This window comes from Passer domesticus, chromosome Z, assembly GCF_036417665.1.
Source record: "Passer domesticus isolate bPasDom1 chromosome Z, bPasDom1.hap1, whole genome shotgun sequence".
Classification (NCBI taxonomy): Eukaryota; Metazoa; Chordata; class Aves; order Passeriformes; family Passeridae; genus Passer; species Passer domesticus.
In genome coordinates, this window is record NC_087512.1 from 11,071,442 (window position 1) to 11,091,932 (window position 20,491).

A 20,491-nucleotide genomic window follows, 5' to 3' on the forward strand; every position below is an offset into this window, starting at 1 on the left:
CCTCAGTTGCTCAATATTTGTGTATGTATGAGGATCATTTTCTTACATAAATTAAAACAGTATCCAGTAAAATATACATGTGGTTATTTCACTGAGCACTGGCAACGAGAATTTCCTGAGCTTACAATCAATAGGTTAAAAATTGTCAGTTAGCTGCCTTGAAATTCTGACTTAAAACACAAAAAGGCAGGAGAATGTTAAAAAATAATCTAGATTAAGCTTCCCCCTTTTTCCATCATCTTATCTAAAGTTTATTAAGTAGGAAGACAGATCCCTGATTTTTTTCAGAACTAACCAGCAAGTATTCTCTGTGTCAGCTGTAGAAGCACCTATGGTACATCAAAGAAAATATATCATACAATTTCTTAGCAAAACACACAGAGAGATAAGGAGGTGGAAGAAGTGTACTCTAAATATAAAGCATTTGCAGTACTCCCCATAACTTTAAAACAAAACTATTTCAATCATCCAAGTAGCTGAACAGAAGGTCCATTAGGGTCCCTTCACAAATTGCCAGATTTTATTTTAGTGCTGCATTTCAACATTTTGTTTAGCTCATTGGTATAAACACATTCCTTTTCACATTTGTTTTCTCAAAAATATTTTTTCACAGCTAATAGGTAGTGTGCACTAAAAGGACTTGAGAGTGGTTCTAAAAGCTAGAAAGCAAGACAGTAATCAGTGTTTTACAAATTCTCTGAAACTCATGGGGTAAACAGGTGTCCTTGGCTTTCAGTGAAGCAAGGGTGAGATTTGGTACTTATATTAGCTATTTTATGTGTTACTGACATTCTCAGGATTTCTCCAATGATCCCATTCTACAAACTGTACCTGCTCATTAATTCACTAAGGCTAGGTTTATAGGGGACAAACAAGAACCCTTTGCAGCACACTGCACATGGCCCAGCAGACAGATGGAAACACAACAGAACTCAGGTCATGGTGCCAGCTCCATGGGAGACTCAAGAAAAAATAGCCTTTTCTGAGACCCCCATATTGCCAGAGCCATCTCAGCTGCAGCCTTCACCCCTGCAGCTTTTTCACCCCCAGTGTAACCCTCTCAACACACAGGATGCTCAGCTCTCCCCTCTGTTTTCTTTGTGCAAAGCAGCAAGCTGGTAGCCAACTGCAAGCTCAGAAAGTTCTGCAGACCCAGAAGAAACAGAAACCTCCATGCTGAGGAGGGTGTGTAAACCACATACTGGACCACAAAGGGTGATTAGAGAGCAAATAAAGCAGACCTGTGCTTCCAATGCAAAGGGCACTCCAACACTGTCTGACAAACACATTTCATCTGACAGCTACGTCTGCTCCACTGTCCTGCTCTCACCTCAGGATCTTAGAAATAGGGCAGTGCCAAAGCAATTTCTGTAGCAAGACCCAAGCCTAAAGGAGAAGCATCTCTAACCACTTCACCTGCTACCACTGAGTTTTACTGTGTAAAAACCTTAAAAATTACAAATCAGTCTAAAGATGCCAATTGATAGTAATATTCAGAAATCATTTACCTGAACTAACAGAGCAAACAAAGAGGTAATGCCACTTGTTTTATAAGAGAACTAATTAGCTGTTCTAATGGACTGCACAAGCCCTTAGGTTTGACTCGTAATGTTACATTTACAGGACTTAAATTTCAACTGTTTTTTCCCCCCTTCCTTTTTCTGAAATTATGAAGAAAACAGCACTTTTTCCAGACATCACTCAAAGCTATCATGACTTATTTTCATTATGAGAGGACTGTGAGGAGCAATGAGCCATTTTGTGTGAATAAGGGTGAAGGCTGGAGAGAATGCCTGGATCCTATTCCTTGCCACATCAGGCATCCTTAGAAACATGCAAAATAAATACACATTTCCATAAAATGCTGTAGGCCATTCAGTCCTCTTGTCACCTTCACATGAGATGAAATTTGAAAGGAAGATGGGGAAGGGGATAGCATTGACAGACAGGTATCAGCTTAGAGAAATTCTGTGCTCCATTTTCTCCATCTCTCAGTCCTCTTGCACTTATCTGAAGACCTTCATGCTTGAAGGTATGCTGCAGACACAGAGACCACGCTCTCAAGAAAGCACCTCATCAAACAAACATTCTCTGCACCAAAGTTCATTATTCATGAACAAGAGCTACTATAGTTCACCCATAACTCTTGAAATTTGACACCTCAGTTTTAAATGTTCAAACCACAGTTCAAGAAGTGTAAAGTACCCCAACTAAACTAATGCATAATGTCTGTGATGTGAGAGAGAAACAGTTATAGAAAGATGAACAGAATAGTCTTTGAAGTGGTAGTTAAACAATGACTTTTAATTAGTTTGGTTTCGGTTTAGATTACTAATAAAAATAAGAGAAAGGCAGTCTGGAATTAATCTCAAAAGCAAATTATATTCTTTCAAGGTTTGATATGATATCATTAACACTGCTTATGCCATAACCTTCTTATCCCTGGGCTTACACAACAGAGTTCATTTGGCCTTTCTCTGGAACAGCTGTTGTTTTTTTCCATTCCATTTCTCCACTGCATTTAAAATACCAAATCACACCAGTGTGCTCAAAGAAAAAAGCACATGTTAGCATTTTGAGGGGCCTCCTTGTCCCTGGCTGAGGCCAAATGTCTTGTATATCAGATGATGTTACTAAGCAATACAGCCTTCAAAGGCTCAGGCTCAGCCCCAACCCTGCGGTGCCTCTGCCACAAACATCAGCACTTAGAGCACAGCTCGGCAGATGAGAACTTCTCCCCTGAAGAAAGGAAGGGGTTGATCAGTCACCAAAGTGAATTGTGCAAATATGATGTCTTGAAAATGTTAGACACACCCTGCTGTTAACATTTTCTATCCTTAGAAGCAAGTCCTGATAACAACATTTTCCAGCTTCACAACATTTTGAGAGATGACTGTTGAGGTTCTCCAGTTCCAAGCTGGCACACAAGATTTCATTTGTCTGACCTCTGAGCCACTGAAGAGGCACCTGTACACAGACAACAGACACTGAAGCAGCAGAGCAGACTCGGTCCTGCAGCTGGGGAGAGCTGACAGAGGCATCTGTGGACTCCTAGAAGGAGCAAGGGGAGGAACAGCATAAATCACATCACCTCAGGGGAGGCAGCCAACAGCATCTCTGAGGTGAGAGGTTAATAACTCCTGCCCCCAGCTTGCATGAGCTACCCTGCTGGGGTAACACCAGCTTCAGGTGAGCTGAAGTGAACACCACTGCTGGGCTAACGGATGTTTCCAGTTTCAGCCAGAGTTTTGAGGGTGACTTTTTCTTTTGATTCCAGTTTCCTATTTAGAGACTGACTGTCAGAGGCACTATAACCTGCTGGATGTCATCAGACCATTAATTTGTTTGCATTTCTGTCATGCATGGACTGGAGGTTCACCAGTAACACCAGCTTTAATTAACTGAACTCCCTGTGTTCACTACCTACAGAAAATTATGCCAAAATCCTTCACAGACAGGAGCAATTGGGGCTTCCATACTCAAATGCCAAGCAGTTTGAAAGCACTTGCTGAGAACTGGGTATGAACTTTGAAATTTTTACTCCTGTGGGAAGAGAATTAAACAAAGTTCTGCCAACAAATTGAGCCCCTGATTTTTGGGGTTTTTTTTTTAAATGACAATTTCATTTTTTATTTGCAAAAATTCTCTGTCTCCTATTCTCACCAGGAAGCCTTACAGATGATAAAGATATGTAAATGCATTGGACCAGAAAGAGGGAAAGATGCAGAATTGCCTGAAAGAAACATCCAGAGAAAGAAACATTGCATTCATCACAAAACAGTATTATTAATTATAGCTTAAAGAGAGAAAAATATCCAAAAAATAGATAATGATTAAAAAAAACAAGTTCCAACCCTAAGCTGAGGAAGAGGTTGTTTAGTAATTAACTCCCCAATATAAAGGTTATCTCTGCTTGGACAACTTTCAGCTGCCAGTCAATGCTACCCGACTTTGCAGGAAACTCCCTTCTTTTACTGCCCTTCTTTCCTGTGACCTCCCTGACAGATGAAATTTCAACTCTCTCATCATCTTCCAGTTATTCTGAGCAAGACCTGACTGACAGAAGCACCTCACCATGGGCAATGGACGCAGCTGGGAAGTTGAAAAGAAAATGCCATAAAGCAGAGAGTGCTTCTAGCTGGAGAACGTCAGGCAAATAATGTCATGCAAAACACACAGAAAATGACCCCTTGTTAAAACCATAGTATTTGAAGGAAGAGTTTGATTCAAATCCAAAACCTCCACAGAGCTGAAGGGAACCCAGACAGGGGGCTCAACCAACAACAGTGCAGATCACAGAGGAAGGACCTCGATTCAGCTTGTTTGAAAGTTTGGGCGGGCAAGAAACTTGCTGCTAATTTCAACTTTGGCAGAATGCGAGACAGGCTGACATTGTTTTTTCACTGTGTTTTAAAAGTAATTAAAATATAAAAATATCTCTCTCTGTAGCTTCAACTCAAAAGCTGTTCTACAGAAGAGCAAAATATTAGACCAAGACATTTTTACAAGGAAGACTAATAAAGGACATAAAAGCTTCGGACTCTTTATTTCGCACAAACATTATTTTTGGGACAGTGTTTCTTCACATTGATTAGAACAGTTTAGAAGAGACTTTCTGCAGGAGTCTAATTTATGTGTACAAAGAACTCATCACTGCCGTTTAAAGAGCACAGGAATACCTATTTTTATTCAGCTAAGACACCTTATTACATGCTGTTTGTTGAGATAAGTTTAGGTTGAGTATTTGCAAGAGAAGAAAACTTGTTAAGTCCAAATGAGATCGTGGGGGGAAACACATCAATATTCTCTTCTGTGGTCTTTCATAGAGAAACCTGGACATGCAAGAAAACAGTTCCACAAAATCTTCAAACAAATGCAGTATTTAAGGGCAGAAACTAAAAACATTTTCTATACCTTTCAGCACAGCAATCTTCTGTCCACCTTTTTTCTGCATAAAGATGGAATCTTTGGGATAATTCCATTTATTAGAAAAAAAAGTGTGTAATCTATATGACCTTTCAGTGAACAGCATTTCTCCAACCTGTTATTTACATACAGTTTATTTCAGGACAGTACCTAAATAGCACAGGGGTGCAGGGTATCTGTGCAGCCCAAGCAATTGTGCGTGGTGTGGGATAAATGCAAATGGGGCCTCACTTATCCCTAAAAAGTACGGAGCTTACGAGTTAACTGAAGTAGTAGTGGATAGAAAAAATAACCTCCCAACTTATGCAGTTCCTCTCATTCCCAACTAACTATAAAGCTAAAACCTATGCTTAGAGGAATATTATGAATGCCTTTGAGGTACAATTGCTCCAAATTGTCTCCTCAAACACACAAAATGGATCCAAGTTCAGGGACACAAACAGTAGAGAACACAGCCACAAGCAAGGAGTGAGCAAGCATCAAGGACATAGTGTTTCATGCAGAAAAACTGAACTCAGACACCTGTTTAAAGTGGGTCATCTACAACACGAGGCTCATCCAGGATATGCAACTCCAGAGAAATTAATTTTAGACACTGAGCCCGTATCAGTTCATCAGCCCCACAGAAGAAGTCCAGCACTTTTGAGAAGAACTGTAAATCTGTGATCTGCCCAGAAATAATAAGGTAATTGTAGTTTCTTATTGGAAGGTTCACAGGGAGCTTAGTATGACTGAGAAATCTTGTCCTAACCAGACTGAAGGCTGAACATATTTTCCAATACTACTTTGTTAATGGATCAAGTGTTCTGACCAAATTTTCAAACTCCTGCATCAGAAACATTTAACCAAATGCAGCTTAGCTTTCTGAGTTTTCTATTTCACCTCTGAAAATGTGGTTTACAATTAGTCAAGGCTATTGTTGTTCTACGAAAGAGAAAGGGATGGATGTGATATGTAATAGTTTAAAGTGTACTATTTCTCTCTAAATCAATACTGCAGCAACTCAATATTTATATTCCCAAGGCATTTGTTTACCAAATCAATTGCTAAACTCAAAAAGTGCAATAGCATCACACACAGTTTGATAAGGAAAGCACCAGGTATAGAACAAGAGCACAATATATTCCTCTAATACAGTACTCAGTTAGACATGCTGAATTAAGTTAGCTTGGATGCAGACTGAGACTCCTCAATCTGATGAGCAGTTAAACAAATTTTCAACGAAGACATGGAAGAGATCACAGAGGAAAGTGAATGCAATAAGCAAGCATGGTGTAGCAAACACTATTTCTTTCCAGTGGCACAGTGATTGAACAGAAAGACTAGTGAATCACAATTAAAAAAAACTTCTCCCTACTTACAGGTTTGATTCATATTATTTGGAAAATGACTCGTCACAGAACTTAAACATTTATTCAGTCTTTGAATGAGGTAGTGTATATGGTGGAGACAAGTAACAATTATGACCTTAGAACAACAATTCTGTGTTGCCAGACTTTTGTTCCCCACCTCCTGCATAACACAAGCATTTAGGAAATTCACTGTGCTTCAGTTAATAGAAGCAAGTGAAATACCAAAAGTAAAATTCCATCAGAAAAGAGAAGAAAATGAGAAAACAATCAGGGATAGGGAAAGGAGGTGCCAGCACTCTGCCAGCATTAAACCATCTCAGGCCCTTGCTCAGCACAAACTTCAATCCACTTGGGTAAACCTCTAGCTTTGACTCCTCACTCATTTAACTGAAGAGGAAGAATGGCAGAAAATACAGTATTTTATTCCTTTCTCCTCTACCTGTACTGAGAGGAACTAAAAAAACCTCCCATGTATTCCTGAAAACCAAAAGAAAGTTAGAATCTTTTGGTTTCATTCCATGAGGTTGTCTGGGGAGTGGGGAAGTGTTTTGATACCAGTTAGCAGCAACTGTCACATTATCTGCTGTGGTAAACCAATTCTCATGTCTTTATTTCCCAGGTTCCCCACCTCTGAAATGCTAAACATTGCTGTCCACACAAGGAGGCACTCACTTTTTTCATTTCAGAGCAAACCGTTTCAGAGATGATACTCTGTGTTCTTTTGCAAGCTGCTTGCTTCATTGCTCCCACTTTAAAATAGAGGTCATTGTGACTGAATGTCCCTATTTGCTCTTTTTTTCATGATAAGCATCTCAAAAACAGGTTAGAAGAGCCAGTTGTAGGAAGAAGAGCCATGCAGGGAGAAAGATGCTCTTCCTTAAATTGAGGCTGAATTAACCTCAGTTACTAAATTTCAATGCCCAACTTACCATCCCATAAATAATTGTCTCCATGTCCTGGAGAAACCAAGCTAATTAAGTTGAATTATAACTGATGTGATTAAATACAGGATAAACAAATACTGGGAAAATATCAGCAACTTTTTTAAAAAGTGACAGAAGCCACAGAGCCTCTACCAGGTGTTCTAAACTTACAACCAAGAGTTCAAGCAAAGCTGCTTACATTGGCCACAATATCCTTCTAAAACAAAAGATATGTTATTGCTTGAGAATAAAACATTGTCCTGGGGTTTCTCCCCTTCCTTATTTCAAGTGATTGAACAAAATATTTCAGTGTTAAAAGTCAGTATTACTAGTTCATCCTGTACACCTTGCAAGCATAAAAACTGAAAAGAAGCCTTTGACAGTATCAAGTTAATCATCAAAAAGCAAGACCATGATTGAATAAAGTCCTGTAGTCAGACAGAGGATACTTAAATTTTGAATGATGATGGAAAAACTGTTAAGAAACAGTTTTGCACAGACAATGTTGGTCTGCTCCTTTAACTCCCCCTCTCCTCCTCCTCATTTCACACAACAGCCAGACTCTTCTCTCCTTTCTTTCACTCCAGCTTCATTCCATCACAGTTACAATTTTGGGGTAAAATTGCTCCAAATGAAAAAAATTAAGTTTCAAGATTTGTAACTTCTCTGCAGACAAGGAGCTGGAGGCCCATGTCAAACCCAAACTAATCCTAACTTCAGATCTATCAAATACTTCAATGGCAAAATGAGGATAAAATATATAACAATTTTTTGTACACCTAAACCTCCAATTAAACATTCTCAGAGATCTACTTTAATACCCCAAACCTTTCACACCTCAGTTACATTTCACAGCCTTCTGCAGGAATCACTGGGTTGCAATCTGAATAAACTTAACTGCCTCACCCTCTGAACAACAGCAATCTGTCCTTCTCTCCAGCCCAAGAAAAAGAAGAAGTCCATCTGTTTGCTCCAGTCCCCTCCAAGTAGCACTTACGAAGAGCTTCACTACAATACAGCATTTTCACTCACAATATCTTATTTTGAAGCTCACAAAGAAAAAAAAAACAAAAACCAACATAAGAGATCACTTCTTTTACAGTAGAAGGTAGGATAATTTCTCTTTCCTTACATTGTATCTTAGACCACTGTCAAGTTTTTAAAATCACCAGTTGAGAAGAATAAAACAAATTCCCAGATCCTCACTTTCCTATCCTGTGGGCACAAAGGATTACAGAGGTTTTTTTATAAGGCACAGGGACACTTTTCATTTATCTTTGCTGCTACTTCTCACACATATTTCAAATGGTACAGTGAGACAGGTGCTATCAGAATCCAGTATTGTTATGCTACTTTCAAGATTAGTAAATCAGTTCTGCATGCAGCTAATGACTGAGTCAGCTGGCATTTGCCTGAGCAGCAACGGAAGTGTGCAGCACAAACATAAGTTTTAATTTACGTAATTTACTGCAATGATTTTTCTCCAAGTATCTGAAACAGTTTAAAGATAATACCAATTATAAAGTAATTAATGTAATTATTGCAAGACTACAGGAAAGTCACTGATTCTAAAGCATTATTGCATGTAGGCAAGACAAGTAATAGGCAGGTTGTACCCTGGATATTCATGCAGTTGTTACCACAGTAAAACTTAAGTTGTTGTTGCACAAGGCTTCTTGCAAGAGACACAGATCTTGCATTAATAGAAAAAAAAACCCTACACCTAGAAAAAGACTGCACAGGAGATTAGCAGCCTCTACCTATTTCCTCCTGTAGTAATTACTTTACTTTGATTTTGTCTGTACAACTAGTCTTTATATTCCTTGCCTGACAGGCAGATTAGTTTCTGACTAAAAGATTTCTAATATCACCACTCAACTCTGTGCACTGACTCATAAGCATAGAGGTGATTCAATTTCTTCAAGCAAAAATCACCACTAAACTTTAACCTGAACACGCACCAAGCATAAGTCACAGAAATAACACAAGCATCTCAGTTTAATTTTAAAAAGTCTAACAAACGCAGAGCTCAAATAAACAAATGCAGACACTTTGCATAATGAATCTCAGCCCACAAGGTTAAAACAGCTGAACACCAGCTCCTATAAGACATACTTAGGCAATTCTAAGACAACATCTCTATAAGACAACAACAGGCAACTCTTTAATAGCTAAGGCCCAGCTCAGCAGTTGCTGAGGGCTGAAAACACAAAATTGAGTTTAACCTATAAAATATAATTAATTTTTACAATTAACTGTGAACTGCAAACTGAAAATGCTTTGTCTTGAAGTGATCCCAAAAAGCATTATTCTAAGCTACCTGTGATGTCCTATGGGTGTACACAATTTCTGGCACCAACCTCAAAAGCATGAAGTGCATGAAATCCTGAAAAGGTGGCAGAGTGAACTTACTAACTTTAAAAGTTGTTTGTGCACAAGGTATTCACTAAAGCCTAAGTAGCGAATACATTTGGCACAGAAAGTAAGAATTGTATCACTTTCCCTTTTTCTTGTGTACTTCACTTCTAACAACGCCAACTGGTCTGACAATGTGCAGTATCAATAGAAGATGACACTGAATTCTTTCTTTCTTCTATCCCCGTTGGAAAGCTGGTTACTCAGAAATGAGATAACAAAACACAGAATGGGTTGGTTTGGAAGGGACCTGAAAGAACATCTAGTGTCAACTCCCTGCCATGGGCAGGGACATCTTCCAGTAGACAAGGCTGCTCAGAGCTTCATCCAGCCTGACCTTCAACGCTTCCAGGGATAGTGCATTCACAGCTTCTCTGAGCAACTTGTTCCAGAGCTCCACCACCCTCAAGACAGAGAATTTTTGGCTAATATCTTATCTAAATCTACTCTCTTTCATTGTAAAGCCATTTCTCCTTTTCCTTTCACTCCAAGTCCTTGTAAAAAGTCTCTCTCCATTTTTCTTGCAGATTCACTTCTGGTACTGGAAGGCCACAATTAGTTCACTCCAAAGCCTTTTTTTCTCCAGGGTGAAAAATTCTCCAGTCCTCTGACCATCTTGCTGTCCCTCCTCTGGGCTCACTGCAGCAGGTCCCTGTCCCTCCTGTGCTGGAGCCCAGCTCTGGATGCAGTGCTCCAGGTGGGTCTCAGCAGAGCAGAGCAGAGGGGCAGAATCCCCTCCCTGCCCTGCTGCCCACGGGGCTCTGGATGCAGCCCAGGACATAACACACAACTTAAACATTAAGGCCTTTTGAGGATTCTAGTATTGTCATGTGCTGTCACACAAAGGGAAAAAATATAATGATGGAAATTATTTTACCCCATTATGTTTCTTCACACTGATTCTTTAACTTGTATGACAGCCAAGATTATGGTTTGGTTAAAAGCAGATATTACCTCTAAAAGCTGACTGTTAAAAAAGAAACATAAATTATAGCTGCCTACTTTGTTAGTTCATAAGGCACTATCTTTGTTTGCCTGCAATACAATTAACATAATATCACCAGAAATAATTCTATCACTTTGGAATGAGTAACATCAGACAGAGAGTTTAAATTGACAAGTCTATTACAGCAGACTTAGCTAATCTAAGAGATGCAAGGAAGTTATGCTCTTTTTTACAGTGTCCAGGTACAGCCAGTCTTTTTCTGTTTCATTCTGCATGACTTTGAAGAAAGATACAAGAGGCAAAAAGTGAGAGGTAGAAAGAAAATAAGCAGACCACACAAAGCAAGCACACAACATGTTCCCAAGGATCTTCTATCTTCTCTCCACACTTAAAATTACTGCATCCAGATGTTATTTCATCCATATTTCACTTCATCCATAAAAGAAACATGGAAGAGAGTAGGCAAGAACAACTTCCTCATTCTTCATAGTCAAATCTAAACTATTTTCTCTTGTCTAGCCCAGTAGACATCAGAAGGAACGAAAATTCAAGGAGCTATTTGAAATTAACACCAGTATAAACATCACCTTTAGACACTCCAGTTTTTGTCAAATCCAGCATTATTTTCTATTAAGTAGATATATATTTTTACTTGATGAATAATAAAATGGAGCAGCATTCATATTAATTCTTATGGCTTCCACTTTACCTTCTCAGTATCACAGAAGACTGAGTAACTTCCCCATCAACTTTCTCATGTTTTTCCCCTGATATCATTTTGCACTACCTTGGGACAGCAAGCAAGAAGTGCACTTCAGGTCTATAACCAGAAATATAGGGGGGTCAAGTTGTTCTTTACTTCTTTAATTTACCAATCCATATCACACAGCAGTCATGATTAGAGATTAATAATTTCTACATTCCTCCTTTAATTTTCGATTCCTGGAAAGGAACCAACTTCTCTTAAACCCCTGACCTGTGAAAGACAGAAACACATTCCTGTGTATTCTGCAGCTCTATTTGTACATAACTCGGGCCTTAGGTCACGTAAGTAATTACGGATTCATCCCTACCTTGCCTTTCTAAAGTTTGGTGCAGACTCAGGTTTATGGCCTCAAACATCAGAAAACTAAAACAAAATCTGTGCATTCTTCATGTGAAATTAATCAATTAAATTCTTTAACTAAATAAAGGAACTAATTATGTAATTATGAGATTCCAACTACCCTCTACATATAGTCTTCACTTCCATCATAGTGTACTAGTTTGTTTTCAAAAAAGACATGATCCTGAGTATCACTGCACAAATATTCAAGCTATTTTTACTTCCACTAAAAAAAATCTTGCTCTTGATGCCCTGTACTTCACTTTCAGAATAACTAAATAAAACTCTTTCAATAATCTGCTAACAATCACAGAAAATCTAGAAACCCTAAATTTAAACCATGGACTAGATAGGAGTTATTTTATGTTGAAGACAGAACTTGCATGGAGTGAGAACATTTTATTAAAAATAATGCTGACTGCAAATCTTTTTATCCCAGAACTCCTCAAGAATTCAAGTTTCAAACTCACTGAATAGTTCTGGTTGGAGAAAAATTGAGGGGCAGAAAGGATCAATGGCATGAAAAACATATCCCAGTAGTCATAAGGAATATTTAACTGTTCAGAAAGGAACACAGATGGGTGGCTCCTGTGGTGTTTTGATTGAGATGCTCTCATTTTGCATAATCTTTTCTTACAGAATTTAAAAAAGCCTGGCAGAAGGAAAGGCACACATCACTGGAAAATAGTTGCTTAAAAAGATTCAGAAAGCAAATAGGCTGAAATCCAGCAAAATTAGTACCATTCAGTCCACATGCTCGCTCCTTTTCCATCAGGATGGCCCGTCTTCTCCTTAAAGGACTTTGAAGGTTATTTGCACCATAGATAATATGGGGATGGGGTGTTCCCTCCTTCTGTGGATGCTTTTTAATGGGCTCAATGAAGTAATCCCCATGGGGCAGATGGAAATATCCAGTCTGAAAATAAGCACAAAAGAGTTAATCTCTTCTGCTCAGTACTAGAAGACAAAAACAAATATACTCTTCATACCACCAACCCCAAGCTTTCCTCACAAGCCATTCATTACTCTGGAGAAATAGAAACACAACAGGTTTTCAGTATTTATTCTGCTGCATACATCTAGGCTGTTTCACACCTCACATTCATTACAGTCCAAAGTCAAACAGAAAAAATATCTCCTTCCTAATAACCTGAAACTGAGTCAAAGACTCTCATATTTTTGCAAAGCCAGTAAAAGGTCAAAAGCTGATTTGCCGAACATGATGCACAAGGAAGAGCTGCATCTTGTTCTTCTGGTGTTTTGCATCCATTCCCCAGAGATCAAGACTGGAATAGAAGCTGTTTCATAAGTGCAAATCGAAATTCTGTTCCCAGCTGCAGTCCCAAAATCAATTACCCAATCCATCAGACGGGCTGGACTGTGTGGTCCAAGTTTGTCTCAGACCATAAAACCTCAATGGCCCCCAGGCCAACACTACAATGGAAGCAATAAGTTTTTCATGAATTAGCAAGCCATTAAGAACATCCAGTACATCAGAGAAAAAGGCTGCAACATGTTGAAACTTCAGTATCAGCCTTCCTGCTTTGCCTAAGCTACAGGGCCCTTGATACCCATTGGGAATGCACAGGATCCTTGTACTCTTCACTCTGCCATGATCCAGGACTCAACTCCAACCAGGCATGGCCTCGGTCCATGGTGCCTCAGCACTCTGGCAGGGACTGCAAACATTGCAAAACCACTGTACTGTCCTTCCACATCAAGATATATGGAGCAGTATTAAATCTAAAAGCAGTGGATCTACTGACAACCCAGACCACACTGGATATGGGACAGGAGGCTGGGGTATTCCAGTCTTATGGAATCAGCTCTTCTTTCTTGCTGTGGTCAGTGCACCCTTCTTAGCCTATTCTGGAAGAGGGAAAAACAATGCACTAACAGTCTGTTCCTGCAGCTGATGTATTCAAACAGAATGGCAGACAAATTTTCAAATCTTTTTAAATATTCCAAAGCCTTAGAGTTTCTCTGAATAGTTGGGAAAGCCAGCATGAGGTTAAGGATATGAAAGAAATCGTATGAATGGAAGAAAAGCACTTTTATAAAACTATAAAATAATAATATTTTATAATCATTATAATCAAAATAATAATTATTTTATAATCATTATAAAATAAGTGTCTCTCATAGGAGACAAGGGGCAGCTCAGTGAGATACCTTCTGCCTCCACACATATTGCCACAGGGCCAATACATCCCACAGCAAACTTGTGCAAACAAATAACTGTGACTGTCATTTTACAGTTTACCCAACAGTTCTGAAGCTCAGAAACTCTTTCTTTCCAATTGAAGTCAAAGTTTTAAAGCCAGAGATTGGTGTTGGTTTGAAGCTGTGTTTATACTCCTAATGCACCAAAGGTTCAGGACTCACAGTCATATGTGTTTGCTCATCTGGGATTAGAGCTACTGCCTGTATGGGTTTTGTTTCATTTTTAAGAAAAAATAGATTGAGACTTCTGATTATTAAACAACACACAAAAAAGTGCTTATGTTTCTTATTAAATGCTTATGTTTCTTTTTAAATCATAAATCAAGGCACAGGATCAGAGCCACACACAGAAGCAGACACGTTTTATCCATGTTTACGTTGGATAAAACTTTCAGGGAAGAGTGAATCCATACAGAAAGAATGCATCTACAGTGGTCATAACAGGAAATCTGTGATGTGGCTTTCCTCATGCTCCTCAGGGAATCAATACACCTTCACAAATCCTTGCCCATTCCTTCTCATTCCACAGGGTTCAATCTTGCCTGGATATTTGTAATTTGTGATGGGATTATTTGATTATTTTATGGGGTTTTAAGACAGTTGGGACCAGGAAGAACTAGCCAGCTTCATGTGCAGACCTTGATTTTTGAAAGCAAATGGCAATAGTTGCCAGATTATTGTGTCAATGTCTATCTTCAACAAGAAAGGCCAGACAATTCTATAGAAGGTGAAGCAAGCCTATCAGTGGTAACCTCAAGCTCCCTCATCATTGCCTGCATGTTAAAATTCAGCTGTCTATTCGAGCTGTATGGAGTAGGGGGAAAAAGCAAAACTTCATTATATGAATGTGATTGTAAAGCCTATTTCCAGCACATTGAGGCATTCCAAAAGCTTCCACAGACTTCCACAGACTTACTGAACTCTTGCTCTTCATTTGCACTTTCACCCAGCACAGGCTATCCACCAACAAATTAAATGATGACGCTAACTGAGACCAAAGCATAAAAAGACCAATCTTCACATTAAACTTACTTCAAAGCACTGAGGACTGGCAAATTTCCCTTTGCTGATTAAATACATCTTTAGTTTTACTCTTCATAGCTGTTCTTTTCTGACTCACAAATATAACAGCAAGGAATTTTCATTTAACATCCATCAGATTTCAAGCTATGTAAATACAATATAAGCTTTTTCTGAGCTTCACCTGATTTTGAGTGCATTCACACAGCCCCAGAATACACAAAGGAGGGAAGTTATGAAAGCCTCATCAGAAAAAAGCCATTCATATTTACATTAATGAAAGGGTTATCACCACAGAAGAAAAGGACTGCAGAGAAGCTTTCCTCATTTGAACTTCCTCATGAAAAGCTACCATGTAATACAGCAACAGACAGGGTCAGAAAATAGGGGTGGAGAGTGTGTGTGTGTGTGGGTGGGTGTGGGGGTGTGGGTGTGTGTGTTTGTTTGTTTGGGGGTATGTGTTTCCCTCAAAGCCAACAGGTGAAAAATTTACAAATCTACCACAGTATTTTTTATGAACTGTTGTTCTCCCCTCTTTCAAATCTCACTCTTTGCCCTCAGATTCTGACATGCTGTGGCTGCAAATGTTTCCCATACTGTTTTTGGGAGTGCTGCTACATCATTTCATGGGATTTTTAATTCATGTGCCTCATTATTTTGACACAAACAGCTCCTTGAACATATCACATCTCCTACATTGCACGTCACTTGCCAAAAGGACACTGATGATCCTGGAACACCTCTTACTTAAAAGTTTTCAGCCAATTGTTTTGATTTTCAGTAGAATCTGCATTTTCCTGTGGAAAGCACATAGTTTTCACATATTTCTTTTGGTCAAAAACTCAGGAGTTTGTCAAAATATATTTTCTGGCATATTTTTTTCAATCAGTTGTACGTGGGAAGCTGAAGCTGAGTCCTGTGGGAAGGGAAAGAGCAGCTTTACTCTTGGCTATGGTTTTGAAATTGCAATACTACACCAGACAGGAGGGCCTAGAATTAGTGGGTGTTTGTTGGGAGAAAAACGGAGGGAAAAAACAACAGTGTGTAGTCCAAAGTTACAATAACACTACATTGACAATAATGCCAAAAAAAATCACATCTGTAGTGAGAACAGTGAGTAACTCCATGAAAACTAAACAATATTTCTGACAAGTTTCAAACAATAATTTTGACAACAGGACAGTGACAGAATCTGAAAATACTGCAACTTTTAGAAGCAACATGGAAGAAGATTACAAGATCTGAGTTTTACCTTTAGGTACGTTGCTCCAGGTGCTTATTATAATTGTAATACATGGTAAGAGAAACTATGTTTGAATAAAAGAATTAAAGAAAAAATTGTGACATATGAAACATGGATTACCAGAGAACTGCAGCTGCAAATAATCTAAACTGAGCTGATGAAGTAAACTATCTGTTAACATTACATGCTAAATTTATTTTAGCTAATCACTTAGTTCCTTTCTGTATGTCCCTTTTTCCCCCGGAATCTTTCTTTTTGAATTTCTCATCTATTCCATTTCAGCTAGAAGAAAAACCTAGCACCCAGATGAGATTTTTCACTACATCCTCATACCAAACTAGAAAAAAAATACACCAGCCATGATGTTGCTGAGAACAGAAAGAGCTTGGGCTATTTAGGTACTGAGTAATTTGATGAAAAACTTTCATTAACACCACCCACTATAACTCTTACACATTTTTACAGAAAAAAAACCTATGCTTTTAGCACAACTTAGTGAAGAAAGTGTTGTGATACTGAAACACAGCCTTGTGGTTTAACACAGCTTTGGTTTGAAATAAAAATAGCTTATTTTTATGACAAAGTAAGTGAAAGAACAGAATACTGTAATTCCATTAGATTTTACATACTTTTGTCACACTTGCCATAATATTTTAGGAACTGACAGAAAAATGGCCAGAGGTGCAAAGTTATGCCCTGAACAATGTGAGCTCAGAAAGTTCAGACACAGAGGATAGGGGGGGAAAATAGCCAAATTTACAGCAAGATGGACTTTTGTGGAAGAAAATAAGGTATCTGGAGAGGAAGGACTGTCTGACATCCCCCAGTTCCCATGGGACCTATGAGTTCTGGATACTTCAGAGAGAGGGGTCTTTCTGGCTGGGAGCAAATCCTCTGCCAAGGAGAGAAGTCAAGTCTCTAGGGCCATGTCTATCAGCTACCATACAACTACTTAAGATACACAATCACTCAGAGAGACTTGGCAGAGATCAGTCCTCCAGGTTATAGCACCAGCTTGATGTTGACCACACTCAACTTCATTTTTTTCTCTTCACTCTTTCTGGATAAGGTTATTTAGGATAAGTCTTAAGAAGCTAAGGCATTAAAACACCCCACCTGTTATAAAACATGTAAGAGAAGCAAACAATCCAAAATATGCATCCATTTGCCCCTCTGCTGTGACACAGATACAGTTCATTCAATAATTCCGAGTCAGGTGTCACTTCTATGGACCTTGAACTCACTCTAAGCTTTGCACAGAATCTGAAGCAGCCCAGGTACATTCATTTCTACTGAAGGAAATTCTCTGTGAAATTAATCTTCTGTAGAGACTGCAGCATGCTCACTTGAAAATATACGACTTGGAGCACATAATTTTAAAAGACATCTTTGTTCATGCTTCTTTCAGGTCATGGCATCCTTCACTGCCATCTTTATTGTCCATCCTAAAAACATTTATTATTTCTTCTATTTTGTGATTTTCCTTAAAAGTAAACAGTCCAGGTATCTTATTCCTACATTTACCCTGCTGCTGCAGCTGTATTTGCACAGTAGAAATATCCCATCTTCTTTTCTCATTACAGAAGTCCACAAATGATGGTAATTTCCTGGCCATTAAGTTTCTTTGAGCTTCGTTAGGTAGCATCTCTGCAGCTTTGAAATCCAGCAGTTCATGAAGAACATGAAGCTCCTACAACTCTGTGTCCAGCAGCAGTCACTTCATGTTGTCTGTCTCCTTTCCACATTCTCACTTTATACTTTTTGAAATACGTCCCATTGGATCCACACAAGCCAAAACTGTCCTTCTTTGCTGCACTTAAAGCTCAGACACACCATTAAATTCCAACAGAGTAAAACTTTTTTGCCCACTAGAGTGCTAGCAACTGGACATTTTTATGGTCTTGAAATAAAGATAGTATTTAATAAATTTTACACAGCCCTCAGTGCTGAAATAAGGTGTGTTTGCCACACACTGAGCATGCAGCAGATAGATGGCATGGCACAGTTGATGAAAAATTCATTAACTCAATCACAGTTTCAACTCTTCTTCCATTTACCAGTGTGATTTTCACACTGCAGCTGAGACAGACCACCAAGGACTGCCTCAAGTCCAGAGCACTCTGAAGATCTGAGGCTCCTTCTGTCAGTATTTCCTTGTTGCTCAACTGCTGCTGAGTCCCCTGGGTCTCGGAGGAAGACAAGATCACAGTTCTTTGGGCTGCCTGGTCTGCCCAAAGGCACTGAGGTGACACCCCACCAGCACAGCCTGGGCGCATGGTGCCTCGCCAGCGCTCTGAGCCACACAGAGCTACATCAGCTGAAGATGTTACCTTCAGAATTACATATGCCCAGATGAGTTTCCTCCTGCAAAAGTCAGCCATGCCACACTTGCACTGCATCAAGCAAGGACTATGAAAAAGTAATAAGGTCTCAAGCTGTATGTCAGGGTGAATAAAATAGCAAGCTAAATATAAGTTTGAAAATCAATCAGCTTTGCTATCCAGCTTGAAGGACACTCTTTGGTGAACAGTAACATACCTTTTATGAGTTTTTTATTATTCCCATATTTATGCTTTGCCCTTTACCCTCCTCCCCTGTTTTTATATTTGAAGCTTTAATGGTAACTAGTGGGGAAAAAAGTAATAAAAACCCCGCTGCTTTTTCAAGACCAAGAAACTTACTTTGACTTTAGTCCCAAGAGGGTGAGATTATCAAGTTTTTACTTCATTCGGGATCAAAAAACGACTCAGGCAAATGTTACTGTTCTGAGACAAAACAAAGAGTTTTCCCAATTCCTTCACAGACAATTTGGGAGAGTAAGAAAGAGCAACAGCTGTTTTCTTCATGGAAAATACTCTTGAAATATCTCACTCTGATTTTTCTAATCAAATTTTTTCAGAAAGCATTGTATCCAGGGGGCTCACATGGTACTAACTGGGGATTTTTACCTCGTTAATATTAAAACTGCCTTTCATGAAAACGCAAATTAACTATGTAAAAATAGTTTGTACTTCTCAGCATTTGAAATCCCCTCTGACACTCTGAATGAGAAGCGCTGAAGCTTTGATTTGGAAGCCAGTACATTTTCACAGTTTACAAAACAGGTTACGTTTGATGATTTAAAGCCTATCTAATGTTGAAGAGTAAAGATTTAACACCAGATTGTTAAGAGGTTCTGTGCTTAAACAGTGGTTTCTATTAAGAATGAAAAGACAGGCAAGAGGATTCACAAAGCAGACATGATCTCTAATCACAGACAGAAAGCACCACAGTTGTTCTGGCTTCCTGCTCACTTATATTCTAAAACTAACTTCAAGCCCGTGAGCATGACAATGTTAATACTGCAGAGTTCAAACTTTATTAGAGAATAACTAAATGCAAACATTTGATCAAATGACAAGTGGCTTTGTTTCTATTGACAAGTATTGTTTGTATTACTGTGACCTACAAGACCCCCAGTCAACAGCCAGAAAGCAGAGATACAAATGATGACAGCTGCCACAACATGTGCAGATGGATGGAAGAAAGCACAATTATCCCTTTTTCCAGTGGATGAAAATCTGTCAGGAATCTTACTCCTCTCAACAGCAAAGCAAGGGAAGGTCACAGCCAAACTTCTTCATCTCAATAGAAATTATTTTGCTTGATGAAAAATAAGGCTGTGAGGCAACATCAGACTGACCTATGCGATGATGCTCTTCTCCTCTCTTCACTCTGCTCAGCCCAAAACCAAGCAGTGATGTCAGAAGCAAACAGGATATTTTAAGTCTGCATTTGTCATCATAGGTGTGTTGTGAGAGGAGGATTCTGCCTCTTTTTTTTCCAAACCCATGAAGCTTCACAGCACAGACAGGACTTAAGAATGAATTTCACCATGCCACGGAAGGGTCATTCCATCACTTAACATCAGTGTCATTTCAAGGTGACCTTAAAGGCAGCCCATACTGATGCCCTCAGCCTCTTCTTTACTTACCAACCACGTCTCTAGTGCCTTTCCAGAAGGTGACTTCCCATTACCAAAGGACAAGCACAGTAACATGGAAGCATCTTCCAATGAACCCATGAGGAGTCATGGATTCTGCAGCTTGAAGCACACTGCCCTTGTACCCAGGGTGGTGTGTGCAAGCAGCTGCTCCATTTTCTTTGCACAGCCTTGTGACAGCCTGCAAGCCATGCTCAAGCTGCAGCTTGTTATGCTGTCCCTGGGAGGAGTGAAGGGGGAGGGAGCTTATCAAAACCAAATACCTTACAAAACAGGAAAGTTCAGTCCCAGCTGAGGGCAGCTGTGGTGAGTGAGTAACACATTACACCAAAAAGGTTACTCTGCACCACTCTAAA

General features: G+C 39.2%; 1 protein-coding gene across 3 annotated transcripts in view; it reads right to left on the reverse strand.

Moving 5' to 3' along the window:
- The window catches only part of ADAMTS12 (ADAM metallopeptidase with thrombospondin type 1 motif 12), a 146,171-nt gene that overhangs the window by 81,062 nt on the left and 44,618 nt on the right, over nt 1-20,491 (reverse strand). For 2 of the 3 annotated variants that reach the window (XR_010352737.1, XM_064403882.1), the window contains exon 3: nt 12,409-12,583. Coding sequence is in view for 2 of the 3 variants with exons in the window: in XM_064403882.1 (XP_064259952.1) it covers nt 12,409-12,583 (175 nt within the window). In the remaining variant the exon portion in view is untranslated. Of the gene's footprint in view, nt 1-12,408; nt 12,584-20,126; nt 20,322-20,491 lie in introns of those variants that run through there. The other variant, XM_064403883.1, reaches the window with a different exon arrangement.